Source organism: Aethalodelphis obliquidens, unplaced genomic scaffold (genome assembly GCF_003676395.1).
Source record: "Aethalodelphis obliquidens isolate GAN/ISIS:26980383/991018 unplaced genomic scaffold, ASM367639v1 scaffold25, whole genome shotgun sequence".
NCBI classification, from domain to species: domain Eukaryota; kingdom Metazoa; phylum Chordata; class Mammalia; order Artiodactyla; family Delphinidae; genus Aethalodelphis; species Aethalodelphis obliquidens.
This window is the reverse complement of record NW_020837969.1, coordinates 15393462-15412514: the sequence shown is the minus strand read 5'-3', so window position 1 is coordinate 15412514 and position 19053 is coordinate 15393462. Positions and strand designations below refer to the sequence as shown.

The 19053-nt window shown below is 40.9% G+C and overlaps 1 protein-coding gene across 1 annotated transcript; it reads left to right on the top strand.

Annotated features, from left to right (window-relative positions):
- Window positions 1–1454: 1454 nt before the first annotated feature.
- On the top strand, window positions 1455–12433 carry TRIML2 (tripartite motif family like 2). The gene is made up of 7 exons (XM_027123013.1): window positions 1455–1643; window positions 1923–2018; window positions 4285–4479; window positions 5649–5789; window positions 7812–7834; window positions 8006–8106; window positions 11862–12433. The coding sequence occupies exons 1-7, from the start codon at window positions 1455–1457 to the stop codon at window positions 12431–12433; spliced, it is 1317 nt and encodes a 438-aa protein (XP_026978814.1).
- The last annotated feature ends 6620 nt before the right edge of the window (window positions 12434–19053 follow it).

The following is a 19053-nucleotide window of genomic DNA, read 5'->3' as shown; positions in this document are numbered from 1 at the left end:
AAATGTTTCTAGTGAAAAGGTAGAATTGTTGCTCAAAGGTAATCAGAATTATCTGGATGTAAGAGATTATAGATCCCTTGTTCTGTTTCCTTAAAATCTGTATGTACATATGTATATCTGTGCATATGTACATATATATATACATGTATATATGAAAAAATATATGTATATGTACATATAAATGTGTGCAATTTCGCTTTACTATTTTTGAAAAGGTTTTATTTATTTGGGGGGGTTGTTTTATTTATTTTAAAATCTATTTTATTTATTTATTTATTTGTTTGTTTTTGGCTGTGTTGGGTCTTCCTTGCTGCGTGCGTGCTTTCTCTAGTTGCAGCGAGCCGCTGGCTGCTCCTCGGTGCAGGGCGTGGGCTTCTCATTGCGTTGGCTTCTCCTCTTGAGAAGCACGGGCTCTAGGCACGCGGGCTTCCTTAGTTGTGGCTCGCGGGCTCTAGAGCGCAGGCTCAGTAGTTGTGGCGCACTTCGTTGCTCTGTGCCATGTGGGAACTTCCCGGACCAGGGTTTAAACCCTTGTCCCCTGCATTGGCAGGCGGATTCTTAACCACTGTGCCACTAGGGAAGCCCTATTTACTTTTTTAACGAACACCTTTTAATGGCCAAGTTTCTAGTGAGACGTGGTTTGGGCTTCGGGCGCAAAACTTGCCTTACCTCACTCAGGCGCATGCGCACTTAGGGAGTCCAAAAGGGCGCTTTTCTCATGTATGCGCACCTTGAAATCTGAAAGTAAGTGCTCATCTCATGTATGCGCACCTTGAAATCTGAAAGTAAGCCCTTCCTTAAACGTGGTAACCCGTTGCCTCACCTTTCTATGGTTTAAGGAGGCATACAAGGAGGCCCTTGCTTTTTGGCTCGTGCAAGCACTGGGTGAGTGATTCCTTTAATTTGCGACCTGAGTGCCTGAGGCTAGGCTCTGCCTCTGCCTCCCCTTAGTCCCGGAAGCTCCTAAGTTCCTCTCATGCTCTTTGCAGCAGTGTGCCTTCTTTGAGCACCATTTTTTTTCTTTTCTTTTTTCTTTTTTTTTAGGCCATGCCGCATGGCAAGTGGGATCTTAGTTCCCTGATCCGTGCCCCCTGCAGTGTAAGGGCTTAGTCTTAACCACTGGACCACCAGGGAAGTCCCTCTTTTTTTTTTAATGACTTGCAGGGAGGTGGCTTGCTGTGTTGTCACTTGTAAATAATTTTCAACCAATTGCTTGAAATTCTTAGGAAACTTGATCGTTCGTGTAACTCCTGTCTCCTTTCCCAAGCACGTGGCTGCCAAAGATTTGCTGGATTTGAGGAGTCCAGGATGCACTGAGCTGCTGACGCTTGACTGCGGACTGAGGTTAACGAGTGTATGCACTAGAACACTGCCACTCTTTTCCTTTTCAGAGTACGGGGAGGTGTATTCCACATCAGAAGCAGCCCAATTTTCAACTAGGGCCACCTGCCGGCATGTCCAAAAGGCTCCGCTCCCAGTTAGAGCAAGAAATCCCAGAAGATGCCCACTATGAGATACATCTGGAGCCACCACAGCGGTTCTGCCATGATGACCAAATCACGCTTTGTGACAAGTACTTCACGTCCCAGGAGCACAAGAATCACGTGGTATATGGAGTACAAGAGGCTGCTGAGAATTATAGGGTAAGCTTCATGCAGATCCCAGACCACTGTCATTCTGGCTGCCTCCTCTTATTTATTACCTTATTTATTTGGAGGACCGATATTCTGATCCTCCAAGACCATTCCCTTAGTTGATGTTTATCAAAGAATACTAGATAAGTACCATATTTAGACCTTCAACTTCAAGGCTAGGAAAACATTGTAGTCAGGGCTATTGGCCTTTCAGTTGTCTAAGGTTAGGAATCTATCTGTTGTAAAGCAATTACTTTACCTGGAATTCTGTGATATATTTCTCTGCAGAAGTTATTCCAGGAGATATTGAACACATTGAAGGAGAAACTTGAAGTAGCTAAAAGCATATTGGCTGATGAGCAAGAAAGAATGGTGATGATGCAGGTCAGTGCTTATCTTGATCCTTAGGGGGAAATTACCCATAATGTTGGATAGCAAATAATATAAACACAATCAAATGACAAAGCAGGAAAAACTACTTGAAATCCATAGGTAGGAAAAGTGTTAATTTCTTCATGTGTAAAAAGCTCTTAAAAGTCAATAAGCAGGGGACTTCCCTGGTGGTCCAGTGGTTAACACTCCAGGCTCCCACTGTAGGGGGCATGGGTTCTAACCCTGATTGGGGAACTAAGATCCCACATGCCGCACAGCCAAAAAAAAAGTCAATGAGCAAAAGACTAGAAACTCCACAGAAAAATGATCAGACATGAGAGTTCACAGAAAAGAAAATGCAGATATCTTTTGAACATACTGAATTGGTCCATAAGCTCATGGTAAGAGAAATACAAATTAACTATATTAAATTTGTTAGTGAGATGGCATTTGCATCCCTTATTGGCAAAGACTGATAGCACAGTTTATAACAATGCCATAGGAGAATGAGCATCTTATGTACTTTTTTTGGTGGCCATGTAAATCCTGAAGCCATTTAAAGGGCAATTTAGGAATTACTATTCCAGGGTGGGGAGGGGGTATAAATTAGGAGTTTGGGATTAACATATACAGTACTATAGATAAAACAGATATATATATTTAGATCTATAAATATACATATTTTATATATAGGGAGAAGAATCTGAGAAATACATGTGTAACTGAGTCACTTTGCTGTACACCTGAAACTAACACAACATTGTGTCAACTATACTTCAATAAAAAAAAAATAAAGAATTACTATTCAAATTGAGGAATCACCATCCATTATGCACATTTCACTTCTAATTTCAGACCCTCCCTTCATATGTAACTGTTCTGCTAGTTATACTAGATTCTCATCCAGTTGAGGATGGTAGGCATTTTTTTCAGCTCCAAGCACCATATATTAACAAATATTGGGGTCCCACTGTTTGCCAGGAGCTATGCTAGGTGCTGGGGATACAGTAGTGAAAAGAAAAACAAAACAAACAATCCTGGCCTTGTACAATTGACGTTCTAGTGGAGGTAAACAAGTAAAATGTGTAGTATGTTACATTGTTAAGTGCTGTACATTTTATTTAAAAAAACAGGAAAGAGTGATGAGATGTACTTTTAAACAAAGTGATCAGGACCTTGTCATTCCAAAATTGGTTTTGAGAAGACTCGAGGAGGTGAGGAAGTGAGCTGTGCAGTCATGGGAAGAATATTCTAGGCAGAGGGAAGGGCAAGTACAAAGATCTCAAGACTGGTGTATCCTTGGTTGGGGTTATGAAGGAAGTGGAGGCTAATAGGTGATGAGATCAGAAGGCCACATCTTATAAGGAAGTTGATTTTCTTTTCTTTTTTCTCTCTTTTTAAAAATTTATTATTTTTTAATGAAAAAAGGAAGCCAGTGGAAACTTTTGAACAGAGCAGTAATGTGATCTAACTTCCATTTTCGTAGGAATAGTCTAGCTGCTGAATGAGAGTAAGACTGTAGGAGGGTGAGAGCACAGGTGGGGGGACCTGAAGGGGACTCTTTGCAATAGTCAAGGACAGGTAATGGTGAACTGCGGGGGAGGGGTGGTAGAAGTGGTGAGAATAGTCAGGTTCTTGATAAATCTTGACTCCACAGAGTCTCAGGAGGTTAAATATGGTCATTAAGCTGACTACTCCCAATGGATGTCTTTAGGTCAGACTTCCCGGTGGTGGGTTTTCATGTCCGACTTCCTGCCTAGCATCTCTCCTTGGATGGCTAACTGACTAATCAAAATTGACATATCCCACACTCAGCTGCTGATACCCTCCCCACTTCTGGAGCCTATCCCTTCCATACTTTGCCTTTCTATGTTTTGGCAACTGTATTCTTTGTCTAAAAACCTTAGAGTCACCTTTTGATTCCTCTTTTTTCACACCCCCTATCCAAAGCATCTCACACCCCCTATCCAAAGCAGCAAAAGCCATTGGTGCTGCCTTCCGGTTTTCCTGGTCTCCTTTTTGGTCACTGAGGTTGTAGAGATTCCTCAGTTTTCTAAGTCAATTAACATTTCTTCATCTGCATTTCATGTTCTAAGATAGTAGTGATGTCTTGGCTGATGTTGACTCTGAAATTCTCTCTGTCCTTTGTATTATGTATCTGTTACTTCTTCCCCTGTACTTTTATATTTCCTTGTCTTTATATTAAAATTATAGATGGAAAGTAACCATAGGTATTTATCTGTGGTGTTTAACCTGAATTCTGTCATCTATGGTGAAGGAAGAAGAACAGAATTTTAAAGCGATGATTGAGTCTGAATATAGGATAAGGTTCTGGTTGATGATTGAAGAAAACAAAGTGAACTTCCAGAGTCCACAAGGGTGCGGATTCAACCTGAACTTGAGAGAAGCCAGTCAGAACCAACTGATGGAGTTTGCCACAAAGCTAAAGGAGAAGTTCCAGGAAATACTACAGGTGAGATGTGAAACATGGCATCTTAACAATATTTGGGAAATGAGAGAAAGAAGAGCTGAACAGTATGTCAATTCTAGAATAAGACATCCACTGACAACCATGGATCTATTAAAAGAAGGGATATAGTCATCCAGCAATTCTATTTCTGATAATTTATCTCGCAAATATACTTACATGCATATAAAAAGACACGTGGGTAAGGAAGTGCGGTAAAATTATTTCAGTATAGAGCCGTGGCTTTGAGGTAGTCTTTGAAGCCAGATTGATGAGATTCGTATCTGGGTTCTGCAATTTACTAGCCTCTAGGTGACCTTAGACATGTTGCTTAACCTCTGACTTGGTTTCCTTAGCTGTAAAATGAGGATAATAGCCCTTAGTTCATAACATTGTTGTGAGGCTTCAGTGTGATAATCTACATAAAGCTCTTTAAATAGTGTTTGTATGTGTGTACATTATTGTGTAATGTAAGTATTAGGTGTTACTATAATATTTGTTGATAGGAAGAGAGTAGATACAACCTGTATCCATCAATGTTGGACTCATGAACTACATTGTACAGGACATACAATGGAATGCTCTTCAGCATTTAGAAAAGATAACATGGCTCTATATGTATAGATAAGGAATGCTCTCCAAGAGCATATTATTTATTAAGAAAAAAGCAAGCTGTCAGATCAGCAGTGGAGTATGATATCACTTGAGTTAAGAAAAAAATAACATGGAACATTCATGTATTTAACTAGGTGGAGCTTCTTTGCAAGGATAGAAAGGAAACTGGTATCCTTTTTGGTTTGATTATCTATTTTATTCTCATCAGTGAATTTAATTTTTAATTAAATTATAATAAGTCATAGTTTTAATTTAATGAAGGAAATAGGAAACTTCCTGAACAAAACTGCACAGCAAAAAAAGGTGATCTGTTTTAGGTCCAGGTTGTGAACTGATTAAGTAGACTATGTGGATACTGTCCACATCAACATAAATATATTGTGTCAAAGAATCAAGTTTCTATTGAGGTGTCTTGCTTGACACAGACGAATATCCTGGCCTTGTCTAATTATTTCTGTTTCTGGGGTGGCAGGCAGTAAAGCAGGTTTTTAAAGAGATGGTTGAATTAGTGAATAAGAGAAATTGTCAGCTGTTGAATAGTAATAAGGATGCTTCTGCAGAGACTGAACTGTTTGGGGAGAGAGAACATGAGTAAACTGAGGGAGAGTGAAGTCAGGCTCTCTGAACAGATCTGCGGCCTCCAGAAGATCACCACAGAGCTGGAGAAGAAGTGTGGGCAATCTGCCTCAGCGTTGCTCCAGGTAAGATTCTGGGAATAACCTTCACTACAGTATTTGAGAAATGAGAAGTGGACAGTACTTATTAGGGGCCAGTTCTAGACCACAGTACCCAGTGATCTTCAGTCATACGTGAAGGCTACCAAAAGCATTATGACTCATTATAAAATCATGGTATGTATAGAGCTGCTTCACTGATCAGTAGTAAATATGAATTGAGATGTCCTTTAATAAGGTAAATAATTGGTTAGTCAAATTATGATGTATCCCTAAAATAGAATATTCTGCAACCATAAAAAAATGAGTAAAGCAGTTCTAAATGCACTAAAAGATTATCTTCAGGATATCTCATTAAGTGAAAAAAACATGCAGAAAACTTTTTGTTATTTAGAGAATATGTATAAGCATATATGCTCATTAACATTCAGACAACCTCTGGCAAAATAAACACAAACATAGTAATCAGTAGTAACCTTGGGAAACAAGGGTGAGACTTACTTGTATAGTATTGTTTGTTTTTTAAACTGTTTTGATTCTTTGTAGTTTTTATTTTTTTATTTTTGGCCAGGCTGCACAGCTTGTGGGATCTTAGTTCCCAACCAGGGACTGAACCCGGGCCCTTGGCAGTGAGAGTGCAGAGTCCTAACCACTGGACCCCCAGGGAATTGCCAGTATTGTGTATTTTAAATTTTGTTGAGTAACATGCATTACTATTTTCAAAAAGTAAATTTTTATCTTTTGAAGACTGTTTATATCCTTCTTTTTGCAGTTTGCAAAAATGAGTACTTTGCAATATGAGTACTTTGAGAAGCCCCTGCACATAAACCCTTAGGTTCTGTTCTAGAGCCATGCGTAGTTCCAGACAGTGCAGATAGGTGTGACCGAGTTATGTTCAGTTCCTGACCTGGTTCCAGCCACTATCCCCAGCTTAGCAGGCTCAATTCTTTTCTTTTTTGTTTGTTTGTTTTTTAATAACTAATGAGTTTATTATTGTTTTAAATGAATGACTAAAGAGCAATTTCTAAATCTTTCCAACTTTAAATTCCAAGAAGATAAACAGCAAGACAGAGCCCCATTGCAGAAATGCCCCGGGGGCCTCAATCAATCACAAGGCCCTGGAGTCCGGGAACCTCTGTTTCAGGGGCTGAAGAACAGGGCAGCCGGCAACCCCAGGGTCTGGGTGCCCCACCATGCCCGTGGCTCCCACCCCTGCCACCTGCCAGGCCCCCCCAGCCCCTCCCCACAGGGGGCTTCCTTCTGGGCCTACTGGGCCCGCCACCCCCAGGTCCTGAACCCGCTGCCTTTCAGGAGTCTCCGAGGGCGCCCTGCCCCTCCACCGGCCGCCCCTGGGTTCCCACCCGCCCAGGAACACCCACGCCCCAACACCCACAGGGGACAGAAGCACTTGCGGCCACACAAAGGCCCATTCCCACACCCAGCGTGGGTCAGTGGCCCCGTCCCATGCGCCCCCGGGTCCCCCCCTTCCTGCATCTGCCCAAGGCCTGAGTGGGTCACCACAGGGCTGGCTGGGGCCCAGGGTGTCCCAGATGTACCCCCGCCCTGCCACCCAGGGCTCAGCAGGCCCCTCTTCGGGGAACAAAGCCCACCCTTCCCACAGGTGGACTCTCCCGGGGCAGGGACCCCCAGAGCCCCCCCCCCCCCCCCCCCCCCCCCCCCCCCGCCACGAGGCTACGCCTGTCTCTGTGGCTGCAGGAAGCCCGGGCGGAGGACGCGGGGCAGCAGGCTCAATTCCTGCCAGCCCCAGGACAGAAAGCAAATAGACGGGCAGAATTTGAATGTGGAGCATTGTGAATTTGAGGTATAGAAGATTAAATCCCTTGGGAATATAACAGTGATTTCAAGCATTTTTCTGACTTTTCCTATTCAGTGTCGAACTTTGGTATCTGAGAATTAGCACCATGCGGCTGAAGAAATTACATGGAAATCGAGTTTCATTATTATAAGAGAAAATACTTTCATGAGCACAATTCACAAAAGGCTTGGCTTAAATACCCACTAGTAATTTTGTCTCTTTTCACCCCATAGAATGCAAGATATTCTTTGGAAAGGTAAGTTATTCATTTTGGAAACACTTAGGTCAGATTCACAATCTGATTTGTGAGCACACAGGGGTTAGAGATGTTGGGGCGCGGATAGCAAGGCCATGTAATGAGATCCATCCTCTGGATGGAGGGGCCTGCGGTCTACACAGGTAACTGAGATTGTCCTTTCTTTAACAGGAGTGAGTCACTACTGCTTCAGTGTCTAGAGCCCGCCCGAATCACAGACCTGAGTTTATGCCAAATAACAGGAATGAGCAAAATGCCAGAAGTGCTGCAAAGTGAGTTGACACACATCCATGATCACAGGACACTTTACATTTGTATTTGAGGATAAAATGAACATCCTACCATAAGTGAAATTCCAGATAGCTTAAGGATTTAAAACGACTCTATTTGCAAATATTTCTCTCCTGTGGTTTATATTTTCATTTGCCTAATAGTGTCTTTTGAAGAGCAGAAGTTTTAGATTTTGAAGTTACCTTTTTCTTTTTTAAATGGTGTGTGCTTTTTGTGTCCTAAGAAATCTTTTTTTACCCCAACAAAGATTTCTTTCTAGAATTTTTACAGTTTTAGTTTTTGCATTTAGGTCTATTGTTCATTTAAAGTTGTTTTTTGGCTGCACTGTGTGGCATGCAGAATCTTAGTGCCCTGACCAGGGATCGAACCAGTGGAAGCACAGGGTCTTAACCACTGGACTGCCAGTGGGACCCCTAAAGTTATATTTATGTACGATTCGAGATATGGTACAACTCCCCTCCTCTTTTAGTACATGTATGTATCCAGTTGTTCCAACATCATTTGTTAAAAATCCGTGGGCACATACGAGCAGATCTATGTCAAGTCTAATAGGTCCATTGATCATTGTATCTATCCTTTTGCTAATACCACGTTGGCTTGATTGATTACTCTACAAAAAGTCTTAAAATTGGGCACTGTGAGTTCTTCAGATTTGTTCCTTCAAAAATAATTTTGGCTACTCTAAATTCTTCACATAAATTTTAAAATGAGCTTGTTGGCATCTACAAAAAACCTGCTGGGGTTTTGATTGGTATTACACTGAATCTATAGAACAATTTAGGGATATGGTGGTATATCTCCCTTTATTTAGGTCATCTTTGATTTCTCTCAACATAGTTTTCAGCTAATATTGTACATATTTAATTAGATACCTAAGTATTTTTTAGTTCTATTCATGGAATTAAATATCAACTTCTAATTGAAATTTTATTTATTTCTAGTTTATCGATGGTATATAGAAATATTCGTGTATATTGATTGACATTGTATCTTACAACTGTGCTAAACTGATTTATTAGATCTAGTGACTTTTATAGATTTTGAGGGGATTCTCTACAAAGATATTCAAGTAATCTATAAATATAGACAATTTTTTTCTTCCTTTCTGTAAGCCTTTTCTGTATTCTTCTTACCTTTTGCACTTACTAGCGCCTTCAATATGATGGTGAATAGGAGTGGTGAGAATCATCTACCTTCTTCCTGATCTTAGGAAGAAAGAAAGCATTGTTTTTCACCTTTAAGTTTAACGTTAGCTGTAGGTTTTTCATAGTTGCCTTTTGTCAAGTTGAGGAAGTTCCCTGTCTACTCCTGATTCACTAAAACTTTGTATCATGAACAGATGTTGAATTAGATGCTTTTTTCTGTATCTACCAAAATATTTATTTTTTTCCTTTATATATTGATATGGTGAATTATATTTGCTTCATATGTTGAACCACCCTTGCATTCCCAAGATAAACTCTTGGTAATAATGTTTTAGCCATTTTACATATTGCCAGATTCAATGTAGTAATGGTTTTTAAAGAATTTTTGCATTTATGCTAATGAGACATATTTTTCTGTAGCTTTCTTGTAATCCATTGGCACTTTATTTAATACATTTTATTTCTATTTCTAGATAAGGTATTTTGTTCTTTGTCAAATCCACTTAGTCTTGCTTTCTTTAGTTTCCTATATTCTGTAGATACTTTTAAGTTTTTCTTTTTTTTTTTAAGCATAGTAAGCCAAAAATTATTGTAGAGTTTGTGCCTGGCAATTCCAGTATGTAAAATTCTTCAGACTTTTTAAAAATAAATTTATTCATTTATTATTTTTGGCTGCATTGGGTCTTCGTTGCTGCAAGTGGGGGCTACTCTTTGTTGTAGTGCACAGGCTTCTCATTGCAGTGGCTTCTTTTGTTGCAGAGCACGGCTCTAGGCATGCAGGCTTCAGTAGTTGTGGCATGTGGGCTCAGTAGTTGTGGCTCACAGGCTCTAGAGCGCAGGCTCAGTCGTTGTGGCACACGGGCTTAGTTGCTCCGTGGTGTGTGGGATCTTCCCAGACTAGGGATCAAACCCATGTCCCCTGCAATGGCAGGCGGATTCTTAACCACTGCGCCACCAGGGAAGTCCTTCAGATTTATTTCTGCTAGTCTCACTCAGTAGTACTTTTTTACTTTGAGTGTGTGGTTAATGATTTTTTTAATAGTAAGCTTTCCTTTTTTCCTTAAATATTATTTTTAGAAGTTCTTTGAGGACAGAAATGAAGGTGTACATACTTCTAGAGAAAATTTGCATTTATTTCTGCCAGTCTTCTGGAAATACTAGGAGCCTGGGACAAGTTGAAATTTAAAATTCAAGTCTTGTGGCTTTTAAGACCACTTTAGTAATGATATGAATTAAGTGCAGAGATTTAAGTTCATTTGCCCATAAAACTTGCTGCTGGATTAGATGTTAAAGAAAGAAATCAAGGACTACTACAGGTTTATGGCTTGACCAACTATAAAGCAATAAATGTTCTACTGAAAAGTAGAAACTGGGAAGGGATAGATTTGGAGTTCCATTTTGGATGGAGTATGTTTGAAATTTCTGCGTTTTGTTCAACTGGTATTTGTCAACTTTTTTATGGAGTAAGTCATGAACATATAGAAGATATTTAAAACTGAGGCTATATAAAGGCACTTAGGGGAAAAGAATACAAGTAGTGAAAAGTAAGACCCAGGACCAATCCCTGAGAAATCAGAATATTTAAAAGTTGAACAGAAAGAAATGAGAAGGAACAGTTAGCGATATGAAGGCACATACCACTTTCATTCACATATAAGAAATCACAGTGAGCGTTCTTGATCTCAGCTTGATTTTTCTGGAGGATTCTCCCAGGATTTCTGGCCTCTGATATGTTCTCTTTTGATTTACTCAATATTAAGGGCCTGCTGGCAGCAGTTTCTAAGTATCTGTCACATCTTGGTGATATTTAAGATGAAGAAAGCAGTTCAGTCACAGGATAGAGCCATGAATTAACTGCTCTATTAGAAGACTTAATGTTTCTGGCTGTTCCAGGCTTGGAGAAGATCTTTAGGGACTAGAGTTGGGTCTCAGGTGATACTGGGCTAGGACTGAGTATCAGGTCATTTTTATAGCCTGGCAGAATTCCTTTCTGTTTTGAGAGGTATTTCTAAACCTCTCCGTAGTTCATTATTCATTGTTTTGTTCTTCTTCCTCAGATAGATTTCATTTTAATCTCCTTCCATTATCTTATTGACTTTGTTCCTTTGTGATGTCCATTTCTTTTTTTTTTTTCTTTTTTGGCATTGGAAGCATGGGAGTCATAACCACTAGGCCACCAGGAAATTCCCCCATTTCTTGAAACAGCTTAGGGGTCCCTTTATCTGCTTACTTTTTTTTTTTTTTTTTTGCGTTACGCGGGCCTCTCACTGTTGCGGCCCCTCCTGCTGCGGAGCACAGGCTCCGGACGCGCAGGCTCAGTGGCCATGGCTCATGGGCCCAGCCGCTCCGCGGCATGTGGGATCTTCCCGGACCGGGGCACGAATCCGTGTCCCCTGCATCGGCAGGCGGACTCTCAACCACTGCGCCACCAGGGAAGCCCGGGTCCCTTTATCTGTGCTCTCCTAGATTGCATCTCCCATATCTGTGCCTGAGACCCGTGCCCACTCATGAGAAAGCCCCTGCATGTTAGAAATCATCAGTCTCTGGCACTGACAAGCCCCTAGGTTAACTAAATTTCTTTCTCCCTGCAGGACCTATAACTTTGGACCCTAAGACAGCTCATCCCTGTCTGGTCTTATCTGAGGATCTGAGAAGTGTGAGACTCAGAAATGTGCAGCAGGATGTACCCAGTCACCCAGAGAGATTTGACTTCAGCGCCACTGTGTTGGGTGTGGAGAGCTTCACCTCAGGGCGGCACTACTGGGAGGTGGATGTGGAAAAGGCAACACAGTGGCAGCTGGGCGTACACGGAAGCTCTGCCAGCAGAAGTGCTTCCGGAGATAAGGTCTTATTCACAGGATCCATTATGGGAACTGATTATACTTTCTGGGCTTTTCCCCCTTTAAAAAGGGTTTCCTGGAGAGAGCAAATGCACAGAGTTGGAGTTTTCCTGGACTATGAGTATGGCCAGATATCCTTCTATGATGTGACAAAGAGATCCCTCATCTATAATTTCTCTGATCTCGCCTTCCAAGGAGCTCTCAGGCCTGTATTTTCTCTTTGTATTTCAAATGGAGGCATGAATTCAGACTCTCTGAGCATCTGCCTCCCTCATGTTTCTTCTTGTAATGGTACTTTTAGCCCTCAACCTTCTTTGGTGTGAAATCTAAGACCACAAGAGGCCAGAATATTACAAGCATGACTTTATATAAATTATTTTACAAAGTCATCCAATAAAAGATTTTTAGCACTTGAGTTGGAACCCAGGTTAACACCACAGAGCCTTTGCATTCATGTGGCTTTCAACACGCATTTCGTGGAAGAGGTTACATTTAACCTGAATCATCGATGATAATAACTGAAGGGCTCCACGTTAATTAGAACAGCAAATGCCTATGCAGCATAAGATTGGGAAATTAGAGACGGAAATAGTCTGGGATCCTTAAGACTAGGTTAAGGACTCTAGAGATTTCTGAAAACAGAATTGGGTATAATCAAGACTTTAGATTTGAGGCTATCATCAGAGTGACATGTAGAATGGAGACATCCTATTCCTGACATTGTCAAGACTTCTAACATCACTCCAAATAGAGGACAACTTAAGTTCCCTGGATACCTTATCTCAGTGGGGAGGAGGTGTTGCAGAAAATGTATTTTAAAAATATTTCAAGTATCCAACTTCTCTCTTACAAGGAAAATTAGATTTCTTAAAAGAAGCCTGATAGTTCACTGCTTTGAAAAACTATTACATTAAGTAATGTTGTAGTGGTGTCTTGTATTTGCCTTCAACTTTCTCTATTTGATAATCAACTGAAAATTTTTTGCTAGAGCCTTGTTCAGGGGTGGTCATACAATGCTGAAAAGACAACAAAAATATTTATTAGAGGGACTTTTAATGAAAGGTTTATCATAGTGTATCTCCCTTTATGTTTTTAACAACCTATAAGTGTGTATTGATCTTTATTGTTCAAATGTAGAAGCTGAGGCTCAGAGGTGATTTAATTTTCCTAAAGTCACATAGCTGTTAAGTATCTAGTAAGTGACAAGGGTAAAGAATTAAACCTGGATCATCATTTTAAAAGCAAGCTCTGTCTCAAATTTGTAAAAAATGTAAGCCTGGAAAAAGTCATTGCATATCTTCACATCAAATCACAAGACTTAAGGGGAAAGTAGCCCTGATCTGAGAAGTGGGGTTTAGCTCAGGTGAGTGAGCTGGAAGTTAGATGATCATTTGAAACATTGAGATTTAGAACTCAGAGCAATGGTTCTCAAACCCCTTCCCAATTTCCTGTGGGAAAGATGACGATTTACTTTATAGGGAAATGTGAGAATTTAATAATAATTGTATATATGAGTCTAAATCTTCACCTTCATCTTACCTCAAATTTCTCCTGCCTCCACAACTTTGACTCTTAAGAACTATTTTTCCAAACTTAGAAACCAAGAGAGAATGCAGCATGTCCTACCAATGTCAGTCTGAGACATTGTCTAACCAACACAAAAAGATTATTTAAATTATTTAGGAAAATGCATCTGCGATTGACTTTGGTAGTTATTAGCTGATGAGAACCCAGACACTGAAGTTACATGTTAACTCGAAGAATTATCTGGTAGAAAAGAAATCCTTAAAGGTTTTGGTTTTATTACCATCTAGAGTATTAACCAGTTTTGGATCTACCCTAAGCAATTTTATTTAAACTGCTTCTCATTTCTCTTGCAACAAACTTTACTCTCTAACTGGTTCCCTAACTAATTACTGAGTTGAGCAAAATCTTTGACATATCACTGTCAATATTTGTATGAGGATCATGAATTTTAGCCTTTGAAAATAATACTTTAGCACAGCCTACTGACCCTCTGAATAAATGGATGCCTAGTGTATCCTTCCACCAGTCACAGAGACTTTGCACATACACTTCCCTGACTTCAGTCACCACTCTCCCCTTTTTCACTAATTCAGCTTAAGTGTTGCTCCTCAAAGCAGCCCTCCTTGACAAACTTAACAAGGGAGAATCCTGGGACATCATTGCACCAGTTACAGCTTCTTTTATGCAAAGCACAGTTGCAATTTTGTATTTATTTGGACGATTCTTTGATTGCCTTTCCCACTAGACTAAATTCCATGAGAGTAAGGACTGTGCTTGTTTCCGTTCATTGTTTTATCTTGTGTTAAACAGTCCTTAGCACATAAATTCTCAAATACATATTGAAAGTGAGGAAAAAGCAGTAAGTAGTGTTGTATATTATGGAGCTGGGTGGGTGATGGTTATTGGGTAAAGTCTTGAAAGGGAGGTGCACCCATGTCAAAATGAAAAGGTCAGTAAATAAATTCAGGTGAACTGGTGGTTTAGTTTGTTAGGGCAGCCATAACGAAGTACCACAAACGGGGTGGCTTAAGCAACAGAAATGCCTTTTTTCATAGTTCTGAAGGGTAGAAATGAAGGTGTTCGCAGGGCCGTTTCCTTCTGAAGATGGTTGCATGCCTCTCTCCTAGCTTCTGGTGGTTTGCTGGAAATCTTTGTTCTTTGTTTTTTTTGTTTTTTGTTTTTTTGCGGTACGCGGGCCTCTCACTGTTGTGTACTCTCCCGTTGTGGAGCACAGGCTCCGGACGCGTAGGCTCAGCAGCCATGGCTCACGGGCCCAGCCGCTCCGCGGCATGTGGGATCTTCCCGGACTGGGGCACGAACCCGTGTCCCCTGCATCGGCAGGCGGACTCTCGACCACTGCGCCACCAGGGAAGTCCTGTTCTTTGTCTTATCGATACATCACTCCCTTCTCTGTTTCTGTCTTCACTTGGTGTCCTCCCTGTGTCTCTGTCTCTACACATGGCCTTTTTAAAAATAAATAAGGGCATCAGTCACATTGGGTTCGGGGCCCACCCTACAGCATGGGTTCATTTTAACTTAATAGTGACCCTATTTCCAGATAAGGTTGCATCTGAGGTACGGGGAGTTAGGATTCTTGGCGGGGGCATGGGGGGTGGTGGGGGATGATACAATTTAACCCATAGCAGACGGGTTAGTATGAAAAGAGTTTTTCACATACAGCAGCAGGTCTGCAGATTCTGTGTATCCTGTAAGCACCTGAGGATTTCTTTTTAAATCATCACCCCTTACCTCCTATCACCCTTTACCCCCCCACATACTAATGACATCAAGATCTCTGGTACTGGAATCCAGGAATCACTTTTCCAAAACCCCGTGGGTGATTTACAACATGGAGCCAAGATTAAGAAGAAAGTAAACTCAAACAGAGAACTGGTTTGGGCAGTGACTCCAGCCTTTTGTGTGGCTTGTAATTTTAAGTCTTAAAAGGTTAAGATGTGTGGTGATAGTGCTGGGGATGTGGGCTTTTAGGTCAAAGATTAAGGTGAGCCTTGGATGCCTTCTTTAGTAATGAGTAAACGTGTGGTTCATATGACTGGGGCTGCCGGTCAGCGGGCTGTCTTAGAAGATTGTTGATTGGGTAAAAGGTATAATTGGAGGTCACTTTAAGAAACTGTGTCTTGGATAACTGGGCTAAGTAAGACCTAGGAACTCTTAGGCCATTGGAGGAGCCTCCAGTGTTTTAGAACATGGAGGATTATCCCACCACACTGGGGACACATCTCTACCCTTAGAACACTTTGCATATGATAAATGTACCTTGGGCAAAACACTTAAGTAAAAAATCTGGTTCCATTCTGTAGTTGTAACTCGAAATGACTTCTTTACACCTTTGTAGAATACTTCAGTTGTGAGATTCTTTAGAGCTGAACTGCTAACACATTTCTGGGTTAAGAATTAAGCCCATACCAGTCTAGACCTGCGACCTTCCCCTGAGAGTCAGGACAGTCTGCCTGAAATAATCTGGGGGCTAAAAGAAGAAAAGGCCTCACTGCTGTTAATTTTTTTGATTTTGGATAAAGAAAAGGAATTCGGATAGAGGAGATAATGAATTCATGGAGAATGGGCAAGTGATCTGAAACTTTGATTTCTTGGAGTCCCTGATTAGAATGTGATAAATGCCATCAGTGGTAAACTGAAGTTAAAAAGCACATGGATGGGGAATGGAAAAAATTGGAGAAGCTTGCATTTTAGCTGTCCTGACAAATTGGAAAGTATACAACAGAATGGGACATTTGCCTTGAAGAGAGTGAAGTGTGAGATTAGAAACTTACCCCCAAGTGAGAGGAATTATCTGCAGCAGTAAATGAATGTGGTAGGGTGACAAAAGCGTTGTTGAATTTAAATATTACATATTAAAATTTAAGTTTGTACATATACTATCTGCAAGATAAGCTTCCAAATGCTTTATATGCATTACCTCATTTGATTCTTCTAAGAGATAGATGTTTTTTATTTTACTGAATCAAAAATACACTAAAAAACCACCAAACAGTGATACAAACTCTTGAAAAACGAAGCTATTCATTTCTTTCCACCCAGATTATATATCCCTAAAGTTATTCAGTGAGATCTGAGGTTGACTGGAAGGGAAGGTGAGGGAAGTTGAGGCCTAGTAAAGATGAAAGTGAAATTCACATTTCTCCAAAGAAGCAGTCAGTGGAGACAATGTAAAATTATTTTCATGAAATGTATTTATGTATTTGTATACTATTTTGAAACCTTATGTGAGTAAGCTTTTTTTTCCCTAAATGAGTACTTTTAATGAGCTTTGTGTTCATCCTAATGAAATCAGCTAAAGATTACCCTGTATTTGTGTTTCTTGTTTTCGATAGGAGAACTATGTGGTGATTTCCAGATGCTGGTGGGTTTTCTATTTGAAAAAGGGAGCGGTCTAAGGGTACCGGCTGCAGTCTCCTTAACTCTTTGTGTGGCCTGTGACATTTCTAAAGCTAAAAGCTATTCCTACGTTTGATGTTGAGATTCAGAACTTCACACATGAGTGGATTTTAGTCCAGGGACTATAAATGTGAATTTCCTCTGAGAATATACTGTCCTTATCTTCATCATGGAGTTACATGGCTTGTTATGGAGGGAAAGGCAGGGATACTAGTTTCCTGGGTCTAGAGTGATTTGGGGAACTGGACGAGGTGTGTGACATACCAACCTCTTTTCAAAAATTTACAAAAAATACATGTGAATATCCATCAAATGTCTTCTCCGGGACTTCCCTGGTGGCACAGTGGTTAAGAATCCATCTGCCAATGCAGGGAACACAGGTTCGATCCCTGGTCTGGGAAGATCCTACATGCTGTGGAGCAACTAAGCCCGTGCACCACAACTACTGAGCCTGTGCTCTAGAGCCTGCGAGCCACAACTACTGAGCCCACGTGCCACAGCTACTGAAGCCCACGTGCCTAGAGCCCATGCTCCACAAGAGAAGCCACCGCAACGAGAAGCCTGAGCATCGCAATGAAGAGTAGCTCCCACTATCCCCAACTAGAAAAAGCCTGTGCGCAGCAGTGAAGACCCAACGCAGCCAAAGATAAATAAAATAAATTTATTTTTAAAAATGTCTTCCCCACCCCCAGTCAGAGCCAACTACATTCCCAAATGTGCCAACCTCTGTGGCATCCCATGTTTTATGTGAGCTTCACAGTTTCACTTTGTCTCAACTTACTTTGGAAATCATTGACACCTTTATTTTGCTCCCATTCTATGTTCAGTCTATCAGCAAGTACTGTTAACTCTACCTTCAATATATATCCCAACTCAAACTTTTTACTATCTTCCCTCTTACCATACTAGTCTAAACTCTTTCTTGTTTAGACTGCGTGGTAGCCTACTAAGTGTAGCTTTCATTCTTGCCTTCCTCTGTCTACCCTCCACAAAGAAGAACCTTCCCTGAACATTATCTAATCCTCTTTCATTCTCTTACCTCTCACTCTACAGTATTTCCTTTATAGCATCGATCATTACCTGAATTAATAGTATTTAACTTATCTGTCTTCCCTCTCTGGAAATGTAAACTACGTCATGGCGAGGGCTTTGAATGAATGGTGAAAAAGACAACCAACAAATATTAAGTGATCCCTGTACACTAGGTATTTGACGTGAGAAAACAAAACACAGATCCCTGACATCAATGAGTGGATGAGAGTCTGACTTTAGAGCTTTGGAGTACAATTTTGTCTAAAGGAACTCTAAGAATTATTTTCTGTTCGTTTGCTTGTTTTTATTTTTTGTAAAGATGACAGCTCCTAATGAAATAGACTTCTCTAGTGTCATTTCATCATGATCCAGTGACCAAGTATTACCAAGTATGTCTCTGAATACATTATTTTAAAAATCAGAACTCAGTGTATTCTGATCCAAGAGCAGACTAGTTTTCTAGCTCAGGTATAAAGCTTGAGATGTATCCAGAAGAGATGAAGGCATGGCCTGACTCACTTGCTTCAAATAGAAGAGCATCCACTGAGGAGGCGTTAAGCCTTTTCAGTCATCAAGAACAGATGATCTTTGTTTACACACGTACAACATTTTATTCTTGCATGGATGGAATATAGTAATTCTAGCCTTAGGGGCAAAGGTCACATAAACTATCTGCTAAACAGAGGCTATAGCTACTCAGATAAAAATAGACCACTAGAGGGGCTTCCCTGGTGGCGCAGTGGTTAAGAATCCACCTGCCAACGCAGGGGACACGGGTTCGAGTCCTGGTCTAGGAAGAGCCCACATGCCGTGGAGCAACTAAGCCTGTGCGCCACAACTACTGAGCCTACGCTCTAGAGCCTGCGAGCCACAACTACTGAAGCCCGCACGACTAGAGTCCGTGCTCTGCAACAAGAGAAGCCACTGCGATGAGAAGCCCGGGCACTGCAACGAAGAGTAGCCCCTG